At 40.4% G+C, this 20623-nt stretch overlaps 1 protein-coding gene across 2 annotated transcripts; it reads left to right on the top strand.

Annotated features, from left to right (window-relative positions):
• Positions 1-1171: 1171 nt before the first annotated feature.
• RB195_026136 (uncharacterized protein) lies at positions 1172-12911 on the top strand (the record flags this gene model as incomplete). 2 transcript variants are annotated; one of them, XM_064214556.1, is made up of 44 exons in its annotated part: positions 1172-1478; positions 1650-1791; positions 2425-2617; positions 2722-2849; positions 2918-3040; positions 3100-3244; positions 3312-3506; positions 3591-3829; positions 3970-4178; positions 4397-4509; positions 4635-4729; positions 4800-4931; positions 4989-5081; positions 5142-5280; positions 5346-5536; positions 5608-5761; positions 5827-5990; positions 6256-6464; positions 6548-6609; positions 6716-6815; positions 6990-7108; positions 7183-7380; positions 7441-7526; positions 7651-7765; positions 7829-7988; positions 8049-8142; positions 8236-8446; positions 8520-8645; positions 8852-9035; positions 9098-9234; positions 9301-9493; positions 9620-9750; positions 9811-9931; positions 10027-10190; positions 10288-10467; positions 10551-10949; positions 11003-11086; positions 11248-11364; positions 11419-11556; positions 11627-11734; positions 11811-11923; positions 11993-12115; positions 12238-12374; positions 12664-12911. In XM_064214556.1, the coding sequence occupies 44 exons, from the start codon at positions 1172-1174 to the stop codon at positions 12909-12911; spliced, it is 6819 nt and encodes a 2272-aa protein (XP_064070436.1). The 2 variants fall into 2 exon arrangements, with proteins under 2 accessions (XP_064070436.1, XP_064070437.1); XM_064214555.1 differs by having other exon boundaries at positions 2410-2617.
• Positions 12912-20623: the final 7712 nt, after the last annotated feature.

Raw genomic sequence — 20623 nt, 5'->3', positions numbered from 1 at the left:
GACATAGTGACAATCGGTCATCATTAAAGGATCACCAGAGGCGGCTGCGTGAATCGATGCCCTCCAGCGGCCAGCAACGCCTGCCCGCTGTCAACCGGCTTCCTTGAAACAGCATAGGCGTGCGACAAACGTTGTTTAAGCATATTAACTCATCAATTTCCAATCGTTCCTTGTTCAGTCGTCCGTATTTGTTTAATCTCGTTCATTACTGGACAATGGAAAAACATTGGGCAATATTTGCTGCTGTATATGCGGACATCGCGTCCCCTCCTTCCACCTCTGCATGCCCCTATCGCAAACATTTATCATGTGCTCTGATATCAAAAACACGCGTTTTTACTTAGTTATTGGTGAGTGGAGTGATGAGAGAGAAAGAGAAATGTAAGCGAACGAGAAAGAAATGTATGTGAGTGTGTCTATGGTGAGCTGCTATGAATACTTGCTGCAATCCGACAAACTAATTTCTCATCGTAAGATGGAACCGAGTTGCTAAGTAACCACACAGCAACCGCCCCCCTCAAACATCGCATCGACGAACTATTTACCTATCGCTAATATATAAGTTCAATATGCTGTCGTTATTAAAATTGTCTCCACTGCGTCACAGTTTGTGCTGCTTTCCTGTGATTCTTTTGCTGTTTTTCCTGCTTTCAGTCGACTGCTGAGAGACGAGAATGCACTAGTGCTTGTGTATCTATGCTTAGAAAACCTTGGCCTTGGTTTTGCGCCTCCTTTTCTTTCCCTTTCATTTCTCGCCATCGACATAGTTATTCTGTAGTTGTTAAATGCACTCTATATACGTATATGTTAGTCATGTTATGTAAGAACCCGCCAACATCTCGGTAGCCGATGAATGCTGTATCAATAGTGCTGAAACAAACATTATCGAACTATGAGAGAGTCCAATTCACGGCCCAGCAAACATGAATTGAAAAACAAGGTTGCCGCCGCTTTCCTAACCATTGTTGGCATTCGTTGAATCACGCCTTGCCGTGCGCTAGTTCAGTCTTCGCCTGACAACTTCTATGCGGGAATCCCCAACATCGCTAGAACATCACCGATACCAAAGTTCGCTTACTCTTTGCTACTACTCTTAGTTCGAAAGCTAATTGTTCAGCGGCGGCAACGCATTGTGACGGCGTTTCTTACAGCATGCTGATGTGCTCGTTGGATGATCTTCAGTTGCGGCATTAGCGGCAGTTCTCCTGGACGAAAGCTAATTGTCTCTGAAAGTCTACCGGAGACACTTCGAAGCATCTCATCACAAACGTACCGATCCTCACCGGCATCGGCTGAATCCACCGGCTCATCACCGAGCCGTTCGAGCTCCCCGGCTGTACGAGTCGAGGATATTGCTACTGGAAAGTGGACCCGCATTTCGAGTCGTGTGTCTGTACGTCCCCTTACTCCGTCTGAAGCAGAAACTGTGTTTGAGCGACAACGAGGACGCCGGAAACGTCATTCTTCGACTTCAAAAGGTGATCTGCATGGGAGTGTTGTGAATACCGCAGAATGCACTGTTCAACCCCCTCCACACCGTTATCGCATGTTCAATATGTCAACGTTGTTTGTCTCGTTTTCTACACGATACTCAATAAGGCTTGCTCGAGTGTCGTTCTTTACCGTTTCGTACTAATGCAATATTTCAGAGAGATCGAGAATGGAGGACCACGACGAGACAAGAAGCAGCATCGACGCCGGAGGAACGATTCATATTCCTTCGAGCGATAGTGTGAAAGAGTTAATTCCCGAAAGTCCGGGTTCACGTTCAAATTATGGCGAATTTTACTGGTGAGTTTTAATCGCATGCATACACCCTGCCTCACCGCCTCAGTGCTTAGCTCTGAAGAATACTGAGAACTGTATCAACTGGTGCGTCCTATCCCTCCATCACTCTATATTCGCCTTTTTGTTCGTCCTCATTTATGTCCACTTGAATGTATTGTATCATGCATGGCAATTTACCACTTTTGCGCTTTGCCCGAAGTCTGCAGCAGGGGCACAGACAGACAGATCGATGCAGCGGACGAACGTACGTGTACGCTGTTTTCACGCGGGTGGGCTGCGGTATTATTTTGTTGTTGTCCGATAGAGTCGAATTTAACGACGACTTGTACGTATGTTGTTGGGCAAAGGCCGCGAACGACGAAAACATTGTCACACAGATACCAGTCCACAATAAAAAAAACGAGAACTAAAGAGGATTAGATGGATTTTATTTTTCGTTATTCTACCGGGTGGTTCCTCGGTTAAATAAGTTCATTTTCTTTCGGGTGTGAAAAGAGCTGCTGCTGATGGTGTGGCCAGTGTGGGATGCATGCACTGCACGCCAGGCGCTCACTTCGCAGTTGGCAGCGAGTGAGCGCTTTGAGGCCGCAAAGAACTTTCAAGTATGCACACTATTTGAAGGGATGAGTTCTCCAGGGACACCTCGGGCGAGAACAACTACCATCATACATCCTCGTTCGAAGATGATCTTCTCGAATTTGACCGAGGTGCAGCCGTCACACGGCTCGATCGCACTCAAGACGATCTGAACAAGTTCCGACAGCGCATCGACAACAATGTCGAGCAGCAGAAAGAGTACAGTGAGATGATGGCAGCGCTGCAGAACAAGGTACGAACAGGCAGAAACGAAATCGCTGGTACTCCCAGTCGACACAAATAACGACAGTAATGTCGTTCTGATAAGTTCTTTCTAGTAATGTATTACCGTTGAAGGTACATGAATATCGAAAACACATCGCTGAACTCGAAGGGAAGATGGTCAGCGCCAGAAGAAGACAAGCCGATGACGGCGGATTCACTATTCTCGACTCGAACATGTTCCAGGATACCACTAACAGCTTGTACGTGATACGGCTATCGCTTTTTAACAATTCATGCTAGACCACCAATTTATTCGTGAATATTTCAGCCGCGATATCGAGATGTGGAGTCCAGCACGCACTCGTGGTGGAGCAACCACGAATATCGTCATGGCTGGTGATCCGAATGCCAACTATGAGATGATCGCTCGACTTGACGAGGAGCGCAGAAGGTTCGGGAGACAGGGTATGAGAAAACGTCAACGAGAAACCTATTGAAACAAATTGTCAGGGCTGACGAGTATCGTATGCAATGGGAGAACGAGAGAGCCGCCAAGGAGAGATTGGAGGATGAAAATGAGCGGCTTCGACGAGAATTTGACCGCTACGATCGCGAGTATCGCGACAAGGAAAGGACGTTTGTGAACAGGGAAAGGGTGCGCTATGATTTGGATTTATTGTGCAAGAAATCCGTTATTTGGTAACTATCACTAATAATTCTAGAATCTCGCTCAATATCTAAGTGATGAGCAGAAAAAGATGATGGACATGTGGACGGAACTGCAACGAGTTCGTAAGCAATTCGCTGAACTCAAGGATCAAACGGAACGCGATTTGGATTTGCAACGTGTTGAATTCAATCGCGTACTTAGAAGCGTGTCAAATATTACTCGCAACATTACTGTTTCTGGAGGGGATGTAAGTGCACATATGTACATAGGATCAAATTTTGAAACGTAAATGTGGATGAAAAGAAGGTGAAGTGTGATCGAATCATTTTAGGCAGGATCCGCAGGAGTGAGTGGTCCTTCACTTGCGGCACTTCTCACAGATCTGATTAGCGGAGGAAGTCATACGACCACGTATGACAGTACTATTATCGAAGCTGTTAAACGGTATCGAGACCGCGCTGGTGCTGCTGATGCTGCTGCCGACCGTTCTCTTCTCGAAGAGCTCAAACAGATTCGTGGTACTGGAGGTAGTGAGGGCGATGCGGAGCTGCAAAAAGAACTCATGCTCAAGTAAGTGAACATAATTAGGAATTAATTAGTACTTCATTACCGTATCATTTATATTTTTAAGGTCAATGGTTGTCTATCTATTTTTAATGCCATTTTTTTCTATTCGAAAGAATCGATAAGTGCGATAACGTGCACCTTAGGTACGAAGAATCCATCGAGCGGAACATCGAGCTCGAGTCGAAGGGTGATGAAAGCCAGAGGAAGATCGCCGATTTGGAAGCTGAACTGCGACGTGTCAAGGAGAAATTCAACGATGCTACGAACGCATTAAGAAAAATGCATGAGATCAGTCAGGATTCCGACAAACTGATTGATGGAAGCATTAAAAGGGCGCGTTCGTTATCGCCTGGTAAGCACTGTTGTTTAGTGTTTGGGTATTCCGTGTAGAAACACTTCAACACCCCCGAAATCATACCATTCTAATGCGTCACGTGCTACATCGTTCGTTTCCATGAATATCAGGAATTGTGAAGAGGGAAAAAGTGTGCATCAGCGATAGAATGGGGGGGAAAACATGTGCACATATATTGATTTGCAAAACGGCAAGCGAATTGAATACACTCTTAGGCAAATCGCCGTTGCCTCCATCCGAAGCGCTACGTTCCGTAAGAAACGCGTTACGCAATAAGGATAATGAGATCCAGCAATTGGAGAGGAAGCTCAAGATATCCGAGAGTCAAGTATGAATTTCTCCTATATGAAAAATTTAAGATTTCATTGAAATAATCATACAATATGTTCAATAGGGTGAAATTGGCTAACTAAACTGTACTGTTTTTCAAAAATGTTACATACAACTTGATAGGTAAAAGAGTTCATGAGCAAGTTCGAAACTGCCGACGACACGCGCCGACGTCTGGACAAACAGCTCTCGGATGCTAAGAGAGAAATTAGCAACCAGTAAGTACTAATACTTCAGATATTACTGTGGTTCCGTTCTCTCCCCAAACTGATCCTGATATGATTGCAGACAGAAGAACATCGATGAGCTGGAGAGGAATCTGCGTCGTGTCGAAGACAAACTTCGCGCATCGGAGTCGGAGCGCCAAGCGGGTGACAAAGCGAGGAAATTCCTCGAAGAAGAACTTGCTAAGCTTCAAGCGTGAGTTCCCCAATATCCGAGAAATGTGACGAAAATCCGGAACTTGTACAATTCCAGCTCCTATCAAAAATCCACAACAGATGATGTACGCAAGATTAGGGACGAGCTGGATGAACAGGCAACAAGTATCGTTGAGGAGCATAAGACCAGGTCCGTACAATTACTACCGTCTCCAAAGTAAAATACAGTATTAATGAATGTTTCTTTCAGAATCACTGAGCTCAACAGGCGCATTGAGAATTTGCTCCGCGAAAACAGTAAACTCAAGTCTGAAATGGCTCCTCTGAAGGACAAATTCCGTGATATGGAGAACGAGTACAACAATACTGTACGCAGACTTGACGAGAAGGTAGACATTCATATGAGAGGAAAGAAAAAAAACGGAGCTGTGACTAGTAACATCCGAACTTCCAGGATTCGCAGATCAAATACATCGAAGAGATTCGCCGGAACATCCAAAGAGATTTGGATGAGCAACGAAATCGTAACGATGTGTTAGCTACAGAGCACGATAAGCTGACCTCCGATCTGGATAACGCGCTCAAAAGTGCACACCTTGCTGAACAGCAACTCAAAGAACTTAAAGGACAACGTGACGATTACCAGTAAGTTATGACATTTTCCATGATTATCAAAAATTCGTTGCGGCGAAAAATCGTCGACAATTCCTTTATAGGAAACAAAAAGATGAGCTGTCACGTCAGCTGTTCGATATTCGTCATAAGTTCGAAACCGAGCGAAAAACAATCCAGGACATGACCAAAAACGAAGGGCGATTCAACGAGGAAATCGAAAAGCTTAAGCAGACCATCGACGACTATGAGCGACAGGTATGATATTTATATCAGAATTGATTAACTGATAAAATCTGTCCCATTTTAACTTTTATGTTTAGGTCATGCTACTGCGTCGACATAACGATGAGTTCGATACAACGATCAAGAATCTCCAAGGGAAGATTACGCAGCTTGAGAACGAGATCCGATCCAAGAACAGCGAAGTCGAAAAGCTTAATGATCTCAATCAAAAGCTGCAAAAAGAAAAACAAGAAATTATGAAGTAAGTCAACACTATAATTATCTCAAACTTTAATCATTGAAAAGAATTCTTTTTTTCAATTATATGAAAAAAAAAGATATGCAATCTGCATTTGTACTACAGCAATCATTCCGAGTGCTGGAAAAAAATGCTCCTCGTAAAGTGATAAAATAGTTATGACAGCACTAGTATAAAAGAAAGGTCCATAGTAAATCAATAGTTTAATAAGATGACATTATTTTAAAATTGTTCTGTTATTTCATTGATTGAATTTATCCCTTTCCAGCCAAAAACACAAAGCTGATGCTGACATCCAAACTCTTAAGGAGACAATTCGAAAATTAGAACAGGAACTGGAGAAACTTCGCAATGAAAACAAAACCCTCGAGGTAAAAGAGGAGCGTGCTCGAGATTTGCACAATCAACAACTGAACCGAGCGAATCTGCTAACGAAGGAACTCGATGATGCCAAAAACGAGATTAAGGATCTAAATGGTATTTTAACTAATTCAAAAGAAAAAATAACCCAAAAAAAAACTACTGATTAATTTCAAAACGATTACGTCATCATTTTGCAGAGAGAATCAGAGTATTGGAGCAGGAAATCCGCGATTTGCGCGACAGGATTAAGGGAGTTAAGGTAATTTAAACACCATGTAACCTGAATAACCAATCATATGACAGTACATGAAATTTTTCTACTTAATCAACTAACATCCCAATACATGGAATTTTTCTACTATCAGGACACTACAAAGAGTAGAACCACCACAACAACTATCACAAGGACGATTCGTCAAGGACCTGGAGGGGAGACAATCGAAGGTGATGAGGTTACCATACCTGGTTAGTATGTAAATAATTACTTTTCTTTCCCTTCAAATTTCCCCTTTCATTTTAGCATGAGATGCATTTTCTGAAGACTTTGATAGTCTAATTTTCCTTAACACTTGGTAGAAAAGAAAAAAGAAGAACATATATACAGAGATGGGGATGAAGCAAGATTTGTTTTCCTTTCAGGATCAACAGACACTGACCGCACTATTGATAGATACCATGATGATCTCCTTTCTGATTTGCGTGTCAAAGAAATTAACGATAAGTGGAAGATGCAGCTCGAGAAACTCGAGAACGAAAAGGTAATGGCAGAGCTTTTGAACATTCTAGGATAAGTATAACATATGATGACAACTTACTTTCACCTCATCTTAAGGACGACCTGGAGCGTCGCATTCGCGAATTAGAAGACGAGTTGGCACAGATTGGACGAGGAAACGAGCGTCAGGAGAACGATGTATCAGAGTTGAAGCGCAAACATGCCATCGAAATCGACAAACTTCGCACCGAGATCAGTTCACTTCACGATAAGCACCTTAGCGATCTCGATGACGAGAAGGAGCAGTACGGAAAGGTAACATTATTGATTTTCACAATTTTACAGAGTAATACATAATTGTAATACATTCCCTAGGCTGTTGAAAACCTCAAAGTTGTGGAGGAAGATCTTCGCGAAAAAGTACGCAACTTGGAAAAGCAACTCGCCGACGCTCTTAATAGGTAATTTATCAAATTTTGAGCTCAACAATCCCGGTCGCTCAACAATATGATGAAAAAAAACTTTTGAATAACCAGTTAGGCTGCGTTACAGTACGGCAAAGGATTAGAAAAATTATTTTTCCAGAGAAAATGACCTCGAGCGCGAGAAGCGTGACAATGAAGCTAAGATTACCACTTTACAAACACAAAATCAAAAGATGCGCGATGATATGGAGGATCTACGTAATGAGATGGATAAGGTAAGATGAGAAATAGACGATATCCTGGAGAAATTGTTGAAACGATCATTTTACAATTTATAGGAAATTCAAAAGTGGAAAACTGACGCGTATCAAGTGCGATCAGAGGCGAAAGCTCTTGAAACTACCAACACTGGGCTTAAAGCTCAACTTCAAGCTGCTAACGACCGTATTGAACATCTTAATAAAGCGGTCAACGATGGTACTGCTAAGATCCGTGACTGTAAGTTGATTTCGGGATATTTAAGTAAAAAGAATAAATTATAATATCACAATCATTCAGTGACGTCACAAGTTCGCCGACTCGAAGAAGAACTCACTGATACTAAATCGAATCTCACACAGAAAGAAACAGATCTCGAAAGTACTAGCAACAGGTACTTAATCCCAAGTATCATTTCATTCCATATTTTACAATCTTCTACTTCACATTGTCTTTTTTCTGGGGCATTATCGATTTTTTTTTCCAGACTGCGATCACTTGAAGAACAATATGCTCAACTACAAATTGATGCTAATAAATGGCGAAGTGAACTGGACGCTGCACTAAGAGAAAATGATGTCCTCAAGAGTTCTAACGCTAATATGGAATCGGAAATTAATCGGTTGAGGAATCGTCTGAAGAATGCTGAGGACACGTTGAAAGAGTTGAAGAACAGCTTAAATCATCTCAAAACTGAGGTATACGCAGAATTCACTGGATCTTCGGATTCTTAGTGGAAAAAGCCTGAATTAAAAGAAAATCTATTTACAGCGTGAACGCCTACAGAATGCATACAGGGATAAGGCGAAACAAGCGGATCATCTTCAACAACTCTCTCAACAATTCGATTCGAAGCTTCAGAAACTTCGTCAAGAATTGCAAGAAACTTCCGACAAGGTATGCCAGAAATAAAATCCCTAAAATCATAGATGACTAGTGCAATGAGAATACTCGACTCAACTTTTCTCAGCATAAAGCCGAGTTATTGAGCAACTCGGAGGTGATTCAGTATACCAATATTCTGGCGGAATTTTTCCGCTGCATTAAAGATCTGAGATATCCGGATAGTAGCGGTATTTTCCTCGGATAATATCATATTTTAGCTCATAACGGCCGATTCTGAACGTACAACATTGCGCAATGAACTCGCCAAACTTCAACAAGAACTCAAATTTGGAGCTGAACAAATGCAACGAAAGACGGACGAGTATCAATCAACGCTTGATGATCTAGCACATGCGCACAGAGTTTCAGAAGATGGCCGATTAAACGCTCTACAAGAACTTGGTTGGTTCGGAATTGGTTTGATTTCCCCGTAGACATCAAATCTTTTTCTTCTATACTTTTAGAGAGCCGTAAATATGAGATGAGTGATCTGCAGTCACGACTGGAAAGTACCGAACAGCGCTTGCTTACTTTACAACAAGATTTCATCAACGCTGATTCTGAACGAGATTCACTGGCAGACGCTTTGCGGCGATTCCAGGTATCCAGTGATTTCTGTCGCTCTTGCTTCCAGATGTGTGTTCCAAATCATCTTCCCACTGTACAGGCCTCTGCCAGTCGCGTCATTAACATCAGTCGCTTCCGCCACGACATCATCGAGGGCGGCGCCGGAGGAGAGCCGCGTGACGGACGTGAGGTGGATATTCCTAGAGGTACTGGAGATGCTCTCGAGGATGTACAGTATCCACGCTCCGTGCCGTTCCCCGTCGGCATCGATTACACTGGCACCCACGTGGGCGGTAAGTGTGCTTATACTTTCGTTCGTGAGCACATCAAACGTTGTGATTGGCTGGGTGTGTAGCCAATCAGCGTTAAGATGCCACGTCGCCGCATTGTCGGTAGGCTTATATGTTGGCGATTTCTAGCAGGCGGTCGCGTAGCCACAACCTTGAATGGAACGACTACTGTCAATATCAACGACACCGTCAACGTTTCTCAGCTCGAAGACACGCTCCACCAACTTGTTGGAAGAATCGAGAAACTGGAGCTTGAAAGAGTGAGCGGTCGAAATCGAGCAGTTGTCATCACAGTGACTTTAAACTACTCGTATTTTTAGAACGAGCTTCGCGACACATTGAATCGTCTGCGCAAAAAGACGAGCGAATCGCATACGACAATCAATAAGCATGAGACCAGATACAAGACCATTGAGGACAATCTGAACGACATCGAAGAAGGTCAGTTCGCAGGGGTTCCTGTACAGTTTGGATTTGATTTAAGCTGCTCAAACCCCGTTCGCCAAACGCCTCAACTATAATCATTATTGCTATAGATAAGCGTGCATTGGAAGCCCGATTGGCGTCTGCCAAGCAGCTTCTTCGCTCCCAGGAAGAAGCGCTCAAACAGCGCGATGAGGAGCGTCGACAGATGAAGTCGAAAATGGTGGCCGCCGAACTGCAGGCGAGGGGCAAAGAGGCACAGCTAAGACATCTTAACGTATGTCATTTCCGACACGATTCAATAAAGCCAACAAATCCATGAATGGGATAGATTGTTGGCATAGCATGAACAAAGGAACAAGTCTTGTTTTTAGGAACAACTCAAGAATCTGCGCACTGATCTGGAAAATGCTCATGCTGACATCCGTGCTTTGCGAGACAGAGAAGAAAGCTGGGATGCTAACCGCTTCCAGCTTGAGAGCAAGCTGAGGGAGCACGACAGTCACACGCAGAAGCTCCAGATTCAAATCACATCATTCGAGAGCGAGCGACAGGTGCGTGGGCGAATAGTGCTCACAATTAACAGTTTAACACAGTTCGAAACAGTCCAAAATTCACTAGAATATGCCATTTTCAGACTCTGACGGAGAAGATCAAAGAGCTTGACGGAGCCCTTCGACTAAGCGAAAATAAGGTACAAGATATGAAAGATGATGCCGACAAACTCAAGAGGGATCTGGCCAAGGCCGAATCATACGAGCTTGAGTTGCGCAAGTTTACCGAAACACAGAGCAAGAGCAGCAACGAGATGCAAATCCTCAAAGAACAACTACTTAACGCGCAGAACGACTTGAGCTCGACGAACTCGCGCAAGTCTCAACTCGAGTCCGAGCTTTTGAACGTCCGCAGTGAACTGCGCGACTACAAGCAGCGTGTGCATGATGTCAATGCCCGTGTCTCGGAGCTACAACGTCAGCTCCAGGATGCGAATTCCGAGAAGAATCGCCTTGAAGATAGAATCATTACCATGGAGAAGGTAATCGTCATTTTACATCATGACATTGTTCCTAACTAGTAAAACTATTCCAGAATCTCAGTCAACAACGTACAGCAGAAAATGAACTTCGTCAACAGCTGGATTCAGCTAAGAACGACAAGAGATCCGCGGTAAAGGTAGTGTTAGAGAGGCATAGGCCCTAATCAGGGCACTTAGTCGTGTTACTCGAGGTGGCAGACTGGCAAAAGAGGAAGCACAGAGTAGAGTCCGGTGGTCTGCCAACTCAATGAATGTCTAAACACTTTCTGGAACCTTAACGTCCTGAGGGTTACTCTAGGAGCTGGAAGAGCTGAAACGCCGAATTATGCAACTCGAAAATGACAGGCGTGCCAACTCACAACTTGTGGATAGCTGGAAGAAGGAGAAATATATGCTCCAGAAGAAGATTGAAATGGTTAGTCTAAGAAAAGTGGAAATTAGGAAATATCCGAAATGTTAATAATTCCAGTTGGAATCTGAGAAGCGCAGAACAGAGTCAGCAATTCGGGAAACCGCCTTGCAACGTGAAGCCATTGAGAAATCCCTTAATGCTATGGAACGCGAAAACAAGGAACTGTACAAGAATTGCGCCCAACTTCAGCAACAGGTAAACCGGAGATCTTCAGAAGAATGGATGTTAATTATGCCGGAATCATGTTATCGGCATTTCGTTTTAGATCGCTCAACTTGAAATGGAGAATGGTAATCGCATCCTGGAACTAACTAACAAGCAACGTGAAGAACAAGAACGACAACTGCAACGCATGAGACAAGAGAAGGGACAGGTATCCATCATGCATACCAAATACGTACACCAATATGTTGAATAGAATGGGAAAAAAAACTCTGGAAATTTTCCAGATTGAAAAGGTTATTGAGAATCGGGAACGCACACACAGGAACCGTATCAAGCAGCTTGAGGATCAGATTGCCATTCTTCGTGATCAACTCGACGGAGAACGCAGACGACGCAGGTGAGTTCGATAATTTAATTACAGCAATTCCCTGCTCATTCATACAAATGTTATACATGTTTATTTTAGAGATTTTGTTGACCGTTCCTTAGTAAATGACATTGGTCGCCTCGGAGGCACAGTACTCGGTATCAGAAGCTACGGTGACAGTAACTTGGACTCAATTCTTCATGGAGGAAGCCGCTCAGTTGGGTAAGAATATTCGTTCCGTTGATCGTCTACCTCTTCACCTTTCCAAAAAGTTATTAAGAGGAAATTAGAAAAGAAACGATGAAGTGTGTTTCTAATGTAAGGCTGAATGTTCGCGATTCCAGATTCATACCACGTTCGACGTTCGCATCAAATCCGCTGACGCCACCGCTTGGTACTTCGACTCCGACTCACAGCAGAACGCTTGTCGACTATCGCGAATCATCATCCACAACCTACAACCGTCGTGCAGATGACACTGGTATGGAAGTGATAATCACGACTAAATCACCACATACTGACCCACCACCAGTACCACATGCGGGTTACACTTTCAAAGAATCACCAAGAGAATCGGCCACAATTTTCATACCAAGTTCATAAGCAAACTTCTCCCTACTCACTGAAATAACCCATTTGCTTCAGCTCGTTTTTATTTCTATCCCGTTTGCTAGAACTAGCAATAATCGCCAGTGCTAGTGAAAGTAATGGCTAATGAAAAAAGGTAGTGTTTTAATGTGCAGTAGCTTAACAACAGTGTGTTAATCCAGGTTCGGTCTACGGCGGATCGGTACGCGACCGTGACTCGGTCTATGGTGGGGTCGGAAGTGGCGGTCGTGACAGCGTATACGGCGGAGGACGAGACAATTCGTTTGGACGCGATTCCGTTCGCGAGAAGGATCCGTCCGTTGTAGACATACCGCTGAATCGTGGTGATAGTTCGATGCAATCATCCGTACATTCCTCCCACCAGGGATCCAAATACGATACGCTTGCACCCAACCGGGATGACCTGTAAGCAGCTCGCTCCAGACAAGCAAACAAACAAAAAAACAACGCTAACCACATGTAACCCTACTCACGCAGCTAGCTATTCTAACGCTTCTGCTTCATGAATCTTTCAGTCTATGAGAATATTTTCATTTTTGTTCCCAGTTTCATTTTTTTAAATTGAATTTCTTACATCCGTATTTATGTATTTGTGTAAGATCAATCAGTCAATGATCCACTAATCGCTGAACACTGTCATCTAACTATGGGCAAACAATACTGCATTAATTTTTTTGTGTACGTTTATACATTGTGCTTGCTATGCTTAGTTTTTAGAGGCCTATCTAGTTTCTGTTTCTTTTTCGATTTGTAATAAAGCTGTGAGATGTCAGTGTCAAATAAGGGAATAAAATATAGTTGATGTCATACTATTTTCTGGTTGTTTTCATCGCAGGAGACATCCAAGACCCTCTTGTAAATTATTTCGAGATCTGAGCTGATTACATATTAAAAACATGGTTAATGAAACGGTGGGAAATCCTGAATTAAAACGTTTGTTCAGCTGCCGCCTGCGATGAAAATCACTTCTGGACAAGCTAGGCGCAATTCCTGGATAATGATAAACAATAGGACAATCGCTATTCAATAGACAATGAAAAGGCGTCCGGGGGACGGTGAAATTTGAGTTTCTCCTAAAATTGGTGATTGAAGGAAAGGGGTGATGAAAATCGTTTATACTCATTGTATTCACAATATTCCCAACTAGACCTAGATACATCAATCGATATTTAGGATAACATCCCTTTAATCCCTACTTGAAAACGTATTTACATCACTTTTTCCCCGTAATCGCCACGGGAACTGCGACTGTGAGTATCAATTACGCACTTGTCGCTCATTGAGAGCCGCACATTGTCCAGGATGAAACCTATTGACACAATTTCGGCAAATTTCATCAGAATAATCCTCACAAATCGTTCGTTTTGCTCTTCACAAGTACAGTAAATTTGGGGGGGGGGTGCTAAAATTAAATCGATCGTAAAGATAGAGGACTGATAGTGGTAAAAACTCGGGAAAATTTGTGTGGTAGTAGTTACAAACGAAATGTAGCATCTGAAATTTTAGTAAGAAGTTCTTCAAGTAAAATTTTTAAAAACTAAGAAGAAATACATCAAAAAAATATAATAAAATAGAATCGCTCATTCAACAATATTTGGCCAGAAACCCGTAAGTTATCCTAAATTGGCAGAATAATTTCAAGAAATCCATGACGTGAGATGTGTGAGGAGACTTTCTTCCGGATTTGATCAATATACTACAACTACATTGAGAATAACTGTCTTTTCTCAACACTTTTCCAGTGTTCTTCATGTTTCCGGATGATTCACTTCATGATTTTCTAATTATGTGCAATATAAACGATGGGACAGTATACATAGAAGCTTGTGGTTTTCACGGGAAAAAATCGTTCATAATATGACATTTGCCCAGAAAACTGGTAATTTTCTTTATTATTGCTAGGAAAACTTCAATTCGAATCCAGAATACACTATACTACCACAATTACACCACGAATAACTGTGCTTTCTCGACAAATTCTCACTGTTCACCTTTTTTCGCGAGGATTCACACATAAAATTCCCTAACGTATGTGCTTTATAAACGATGGAAAAGTACATTCAAAAAGTTCTTGGCTTATTTTTTATTCTAATGATTCATTTGTTTGAAAATACTTCAAGATTGTCGAAAGATAACGAGCTAGCGATTCTTTTACAACAGCAGCAGCAATTTTTACTATGATAAAAACACAGCCCGTAATAAGCTGCCATTCATCGTATTCTGTCAAGCTAAAGGACAACGTGTCAGTTTAAAAAAGCGTTTGAAAGAAAAATCCTATTGCATGGACATACATTCCTCAAAAGTAGAATCGGAATTTTGGGGACCGAAAATATTATTTTCATTTCATTTTTGCTTCGAAAAATACTGTGTTGAAATTCTTCATGCGATTATCTTTTAAGATAAGATATGTATTTCATCTCAAATTTATGATAACATGATGATTTCATTAGGCCTAAACAAAAAAAAACCCTTTAATCAAATAAATGTTGCGCTCATTAATTCTGATATCGTTCTTTTCCCGATATAAGCACAGGATTATCTACGAAAGAACAATTTTATTTCTCTCAGAACAATGCCAGATGTGACATATTGTTTGACCTATAAGGACTGACTGAAAATCGTTAACAAAAAATTTTCAAACAAAGTGGATCTGTATTAAGACAAAAAATCCTGAATTCACAACACAAACTTAAACCGCCATTCATCATACCATTAATAGCACAAGCAAAAAATATACATTTTAAAGCCCGATTACTGTAGTAGAAATGAAAATCTATTAATTTGCCAACATCCACACTATAAAAAAAATGTAAGTAGCAACTATTTGAAAAACATAAAACGGGGTAAAATCCGAAAGTGCACGCGGGGAAAAAAACCCGGGGAGGGTTTACCATCTGCACGTCATCCCTGATAAAACAGATTTTTCTTTTACAGCGTTTAATGGTTCTGTTCAACGATCCATTTCGTCAGCGATATGACAGCCATTCAAATATTACGAATCTGGCATCTATGTAGTATTAGGGATCGTCACAACACGGGGATTTCTCCGCAATATTACATATTTACAATATAAAAATTATGTACATAAAAAGATTAAACTCTAAATTCCATACACTTTAAGAAGGATTTCGGAGATGAACCTTCGCGAATGTTCAGAAAAAATCCACGATACACATATAGTTTTCATTAGAATTGCTACTTCCCCATATTCCAAAAAAAAAAAAAAAACAAATTGTGAGAAGAACTATACAATTATTTCTTTTATCAAAAATTGTGAGAAGAACTATACAATTATTTCTTTTATTAAAAAAAATCCCAAAATCAGTAGCAGTTAACGAAAATAATGTTTTCCTATGAGACCCCCACAATAATCCACAATTTCAGTGGACGGATAGGAGAAAAAGCAATCATCAAATATCCCAAACCCGTTCTCCAGTGACGTATACAAACATCAGAAATAGAAAAAACTATGATAGTTCTCACAGAAACAGAAAAAATTTCTTCCAAAATCATGCAAACAGCTCTTTCATCCAGGACATTATCATCAAGGACAATCTGGAAAAATGAGTGATGCACCCCAATTTTCTACTATGTACACAATGATATGCTTGGACGAGGAATTAAACTACAGTAGATTTTCCTGAGCTTTCATTTATAAAAACAGCTATTCAATCCTTTCAAAGGATAGGATGAGAAATAAATCAAATTTTGGTTCATTTCGATCGCTAATGTGTGAGAACCACATAGACGACCTCCTAAAATAATTGTTTACCTTGATTATCATAGAACCTATTTTCGAAGGCAGTTCAAACCCCAATAATATCACATTAAAAGAAAAAACCAGAGAAAAGCTAATAATTCGATCAACTGTGGTCCTGACAGGAATTTCTGAAGACGGTTTTTTTTTACAATAAAATTCGCGCCAGTCACTAATCTCTTGCTGTGCTGCACGAACTGGAACTCCATAGAGAACGTACAGTTGTTAAATCTATCTATGTACGCGAAAGATTACTAAAAGGAGGATCATTTCAGGATTCTTCCAAGAATCCTCTTGTCGGCATTAGCGCTGTGATTTTATGATTAGTTACAAATGAAATATAAATCGATATTAATACTACAATACTTCACTACATAATTTAGGACTGTGGAAGTTTTTCCAAACTTAAAAAAAATCCAGAACGTGAACAGAACAAAACTTTTTCAAACTTCGCGTTCCGACTCCCATATAACCCTCTTTTCCATTTTACTTTGACAAAAAAAGGTATTTTTCTTTTCGAGGCCCTTCGTGGTATCACGACAAAGCAACAAAATAACTAAATGCATCAGCTACCAAAATAAACAGTTATTTGTTCTGTAATTTCAATTTTCAATTTTTTAAAATTTTGTTCGAAATGATAAAACTGTATAAATTCCGGATGAAAATTTGCGCGAACCCATGCCATATTAAGCAAATTAAATCCGAAACATGTCCCACTTCAAAACGAGTACTTTGTAAGTAAAGTACTTAATGTAAGCTTCCCAGCCCCTATATGAGTAAATCCACGTCATTTCTCCGAGAAAAAAAAAGTAGTTAGGAAGGGAATAAAATTCTTCTCAAAAACTCTCCACATCATCTTCAAAAATATTCCCTAAAATACGAAATCGATGAAGGTCGTAACACAGAACGTACTTCCTAAGTCATACATTATAAATTTCTAGTAAAAAGCAAGTTTCAGTCCATTCACAGAAAACTTCTCGACTCATTTCCGGAAACGTATTTGTGACATTTAATGAGACTTGAAAATTTTTCACAGATAAACAGTGGGACATTATAAATCAACCGATTTAATGGGTTCTTTTACTGGAACCGCACTTCAAATGATAAATTCCACAAGTAGACGCTTCTTTTTAAGAACGGTACGGTATTGTACTATGGAATGCGGTGGAGTATAATTCTCCTTATTATCGCTAATTTTTATAGATAGCAACTTTCCAGGTCACATATTCTAGCGACCACCTTATCAATTGGCAAGAAATACCAATATTTACAATGGATTGGTCTCAATCACAAAATTTGGCTCAATATTGAGTAGCTGTGCTGAAACAGAAGTCCCACTATCTCTCACGACCCTACTTTTTCTTCCTATGAAAAAAATTTCGTCGACATTTAATAGGTGATAATGAAGACAGCGTCAAAAAGTACATTTCTCTAGCAGCGAGTAACGGACCAATATACATTAACCTTGGATAAGACTAAAAAACGTGCTTTGATTCCTTCAGGATCTGTGGATTATCATTGAAGAAACTATGATTATCGGTTTTCGAAAGAAAAAAAAAGCTTTGGGGAAGGAGAGGGGAACTGCAAAAGATATACTCAGCGACACACTTAAAGTAATACAAAAAGGCTACATCCTGGAACGATCCGAACTTCATTGTCAAAATATTCCCAATTTTTCAATGCACGATTAAAAGTTGACACTTAGACATCTACTAATTGTGTGTGATACTAATCTTTTCAGAAAGTATAGGCTAATTCTCGAAGCATTACTTCATTTGCTTGATGCTTGAATCCACAATATTTGAGAATCCCACACCTTCCATTACCAGAGGCGAACATAAACCTTACCTGCACACACTAGAACACACGTACGATATGCTCAGGTATTTTGCCAATCACTTTAAATACGTCGCGAAAATTGTGCGTTCTCGAGGATTCAAGATTCAACTATTACTTTTTGTCCAAGACTCAATATGGGACAGGGGAGCACCGTTAGATGGAGGAAGACGAGAAGATAAGGGGAATGGAGGGTTGAGGACCACTTATCTGAACTGCATGTTTGGCCCTGAGACTAATTCCATCGACTTAAATGTGTTGAGAGATTTCTTTTTTTTTCATATTTGGTTGTTCCTGGGTCAGTGCGCTTTTCTAGGAATACTCCCTACACCTTTCCGATACTCCCAAAACAGATCACCTTAGAAGTATGAAGTACACATGTAAGTAAACAACTAATTCAAGTTAAAAGCAAATTTTCCATTACATGCATATGAGTATTTTGCTACATCGTTAACACCACTATGGTAGGTCGTTGAGGAGCACAAATCACTCATTTAACTGAGTACTAAATGGGAAGCAACGTGAAATCCCCCTCGGATGGATACTCCAAAAAGTGGATCCTTCTAAGCGCTTTTATCACACAAACCTAAGCTGCCTTACAATCCGAACTCACAAGGACTAACATCAAAAAAAAAGATCGTTATTCACACGGTTAATGAACGGATTCTTTTCAATTCTCCTCCTTTCCTTTCTTCTTCCTCCACCTCCTTCTTGTTCTTCACCAAAGGATTGAGGAAAAGATAAAGCATTGAAAACAACACAGTACAAACAACATTAATCTCATATAAACCCTTGTTAAAGATATCTGTCAAATATTCCAGAAATAAGTAATGTAAACACAACAGCTTATATTAAGGATTCTCGGAACAGGGAAGGTTTTTTTTCGAACTCCTCACGATCGAAAAGCTTCACCACACACTACCCTGACCTTCTGCAATACACACGAAAGATATTACAATATCATCCTGGATTTTATCCATCAAAGAAGACCATCTGCACCAGTCTCTCGTGACCGCTGTATCTCTTAGTGACAAGGCTAGGTATCTACGTCATCGATCCACACATTTTTAAATGTACAGAAATACAGCCATTTCTCTCAAACTCCCTGCTCAACCAACAGTGTACAGTAATAAACCTGCTATACGGTAGCATAGTCAAACAATATTAAAGAAGCTCGTTATTGCAGAATTAGTCATCTTATGGATTTTTTGCTATGGAAATTCCATAATTCCTTATGAACTTCCTACTAGATGATACAGTATACGTTGACTCGCGAACAGTAATACATACAAGAAGTTGTTCCCAACATTATAATATCTTGTAAACCAGTTCCTTTTGAAATTGAGTAATACATATCAAAAACATTACCAATAGTCTGAATACATTTCACTCAAGAATAATAGCAGACATGATAGAAATACAGCTATCCACAGGTAATAAACTACTTTATTGTAGACCTGTTTCTCTGTTATTTCTAAGATGAGATGTATCCGAAGCGAGTACTTCTTATATTCTTCGATAGCAGTCCAGTTACGGCTTCAGTAACTACATAAGTCATCAGAAAATAAAAAACAAAACAAAAACAAATGATGATTTTACCTGTATAGGGAAAAAGATCCACCCAGAAGAGGCTAACACTATAAGCGAAACCTTCATGAAGCTGACATTTCATGCTTTCTGATTATTCTCGAATAGTTCGCCACAAGTCTAATGAAATATTCAAAATATCCATCCAATATGAATATGGGTGAAGAAAACAGCAGCAAATTGAAAAGAAGAATAAATTAAGGGAAAATATAGCAAAATATAGCAGAGAAACAGTTTAGAAACGGGAAAAACGTGTGATCTGAGACAATGAATACAGTTACCGTTTAAAAGGTGAAAGGAGAAAAACGAAAAAGGAAAGGAGTAGTGCGACAAGCGGGAAAGCATAAATCTGTCGAAATGACTTCCTGTATGCGCTCGTTTACTACGGTGTGTGTGTGTGTGATTCTCCAACGGTTAAAAAATGTTGAAGACGCACTTGGGTTCAGTGCTCCTATAACGTTAGCTGAAACCGAAAACGAGAGAATCGTTTTATTTCCGTTCATTAACCGTGCGAAAACCGATAATAAATTACGTAAAGCAGAACTGAGCCGGGAGAAGTTAATCCCAAAAAAAAAAAGGAGGAAAATAGGAGCACCGCTTACCTGTGATTTACGTCAACGTAAAGGCGAAACGTAAATATTCAAGCATAACGTAAAATGTTCACAAAAGCAAATACAAAACTCATACGCTATCAAGTATGAAAAAAATTACCTCTAAACCTGAAATTATATTTTCGATTTGGGAAAAATTGTCATCAGAAATCACCGTCAAGATACACATACGACGAAAACAGAGCATTACGAACATAAACACACGGAATTGAGATAAAGGATGTAACAAGTGAGAGATTTTTACTTCATCAATCACTCTTTTGTAATAAAATGATAAAAGAAAAAAGAATGAATAGTAAAGGAACTAACCTGCACGAAAATGAATCAACC

Source organism: Necator americanus, chromosome X (genome assembly GCF_031761385.1).
Source record: "Necator americanus strain Aroian chromosome X, whole genome shotgun sequence".
In the NCBI taxonomy this organism is placed as follows: domain Eukaryota; kingdom Metazoa; phylum Nematoda; class Chromadorea; order Rhabditida; family Ancylostomatidae; genus Necator; species Necator americanus.
Note: the sequence above shows the minus strand (reverse complement) of the source record. Positions and strands in the feature narration are given on the sequence as shown.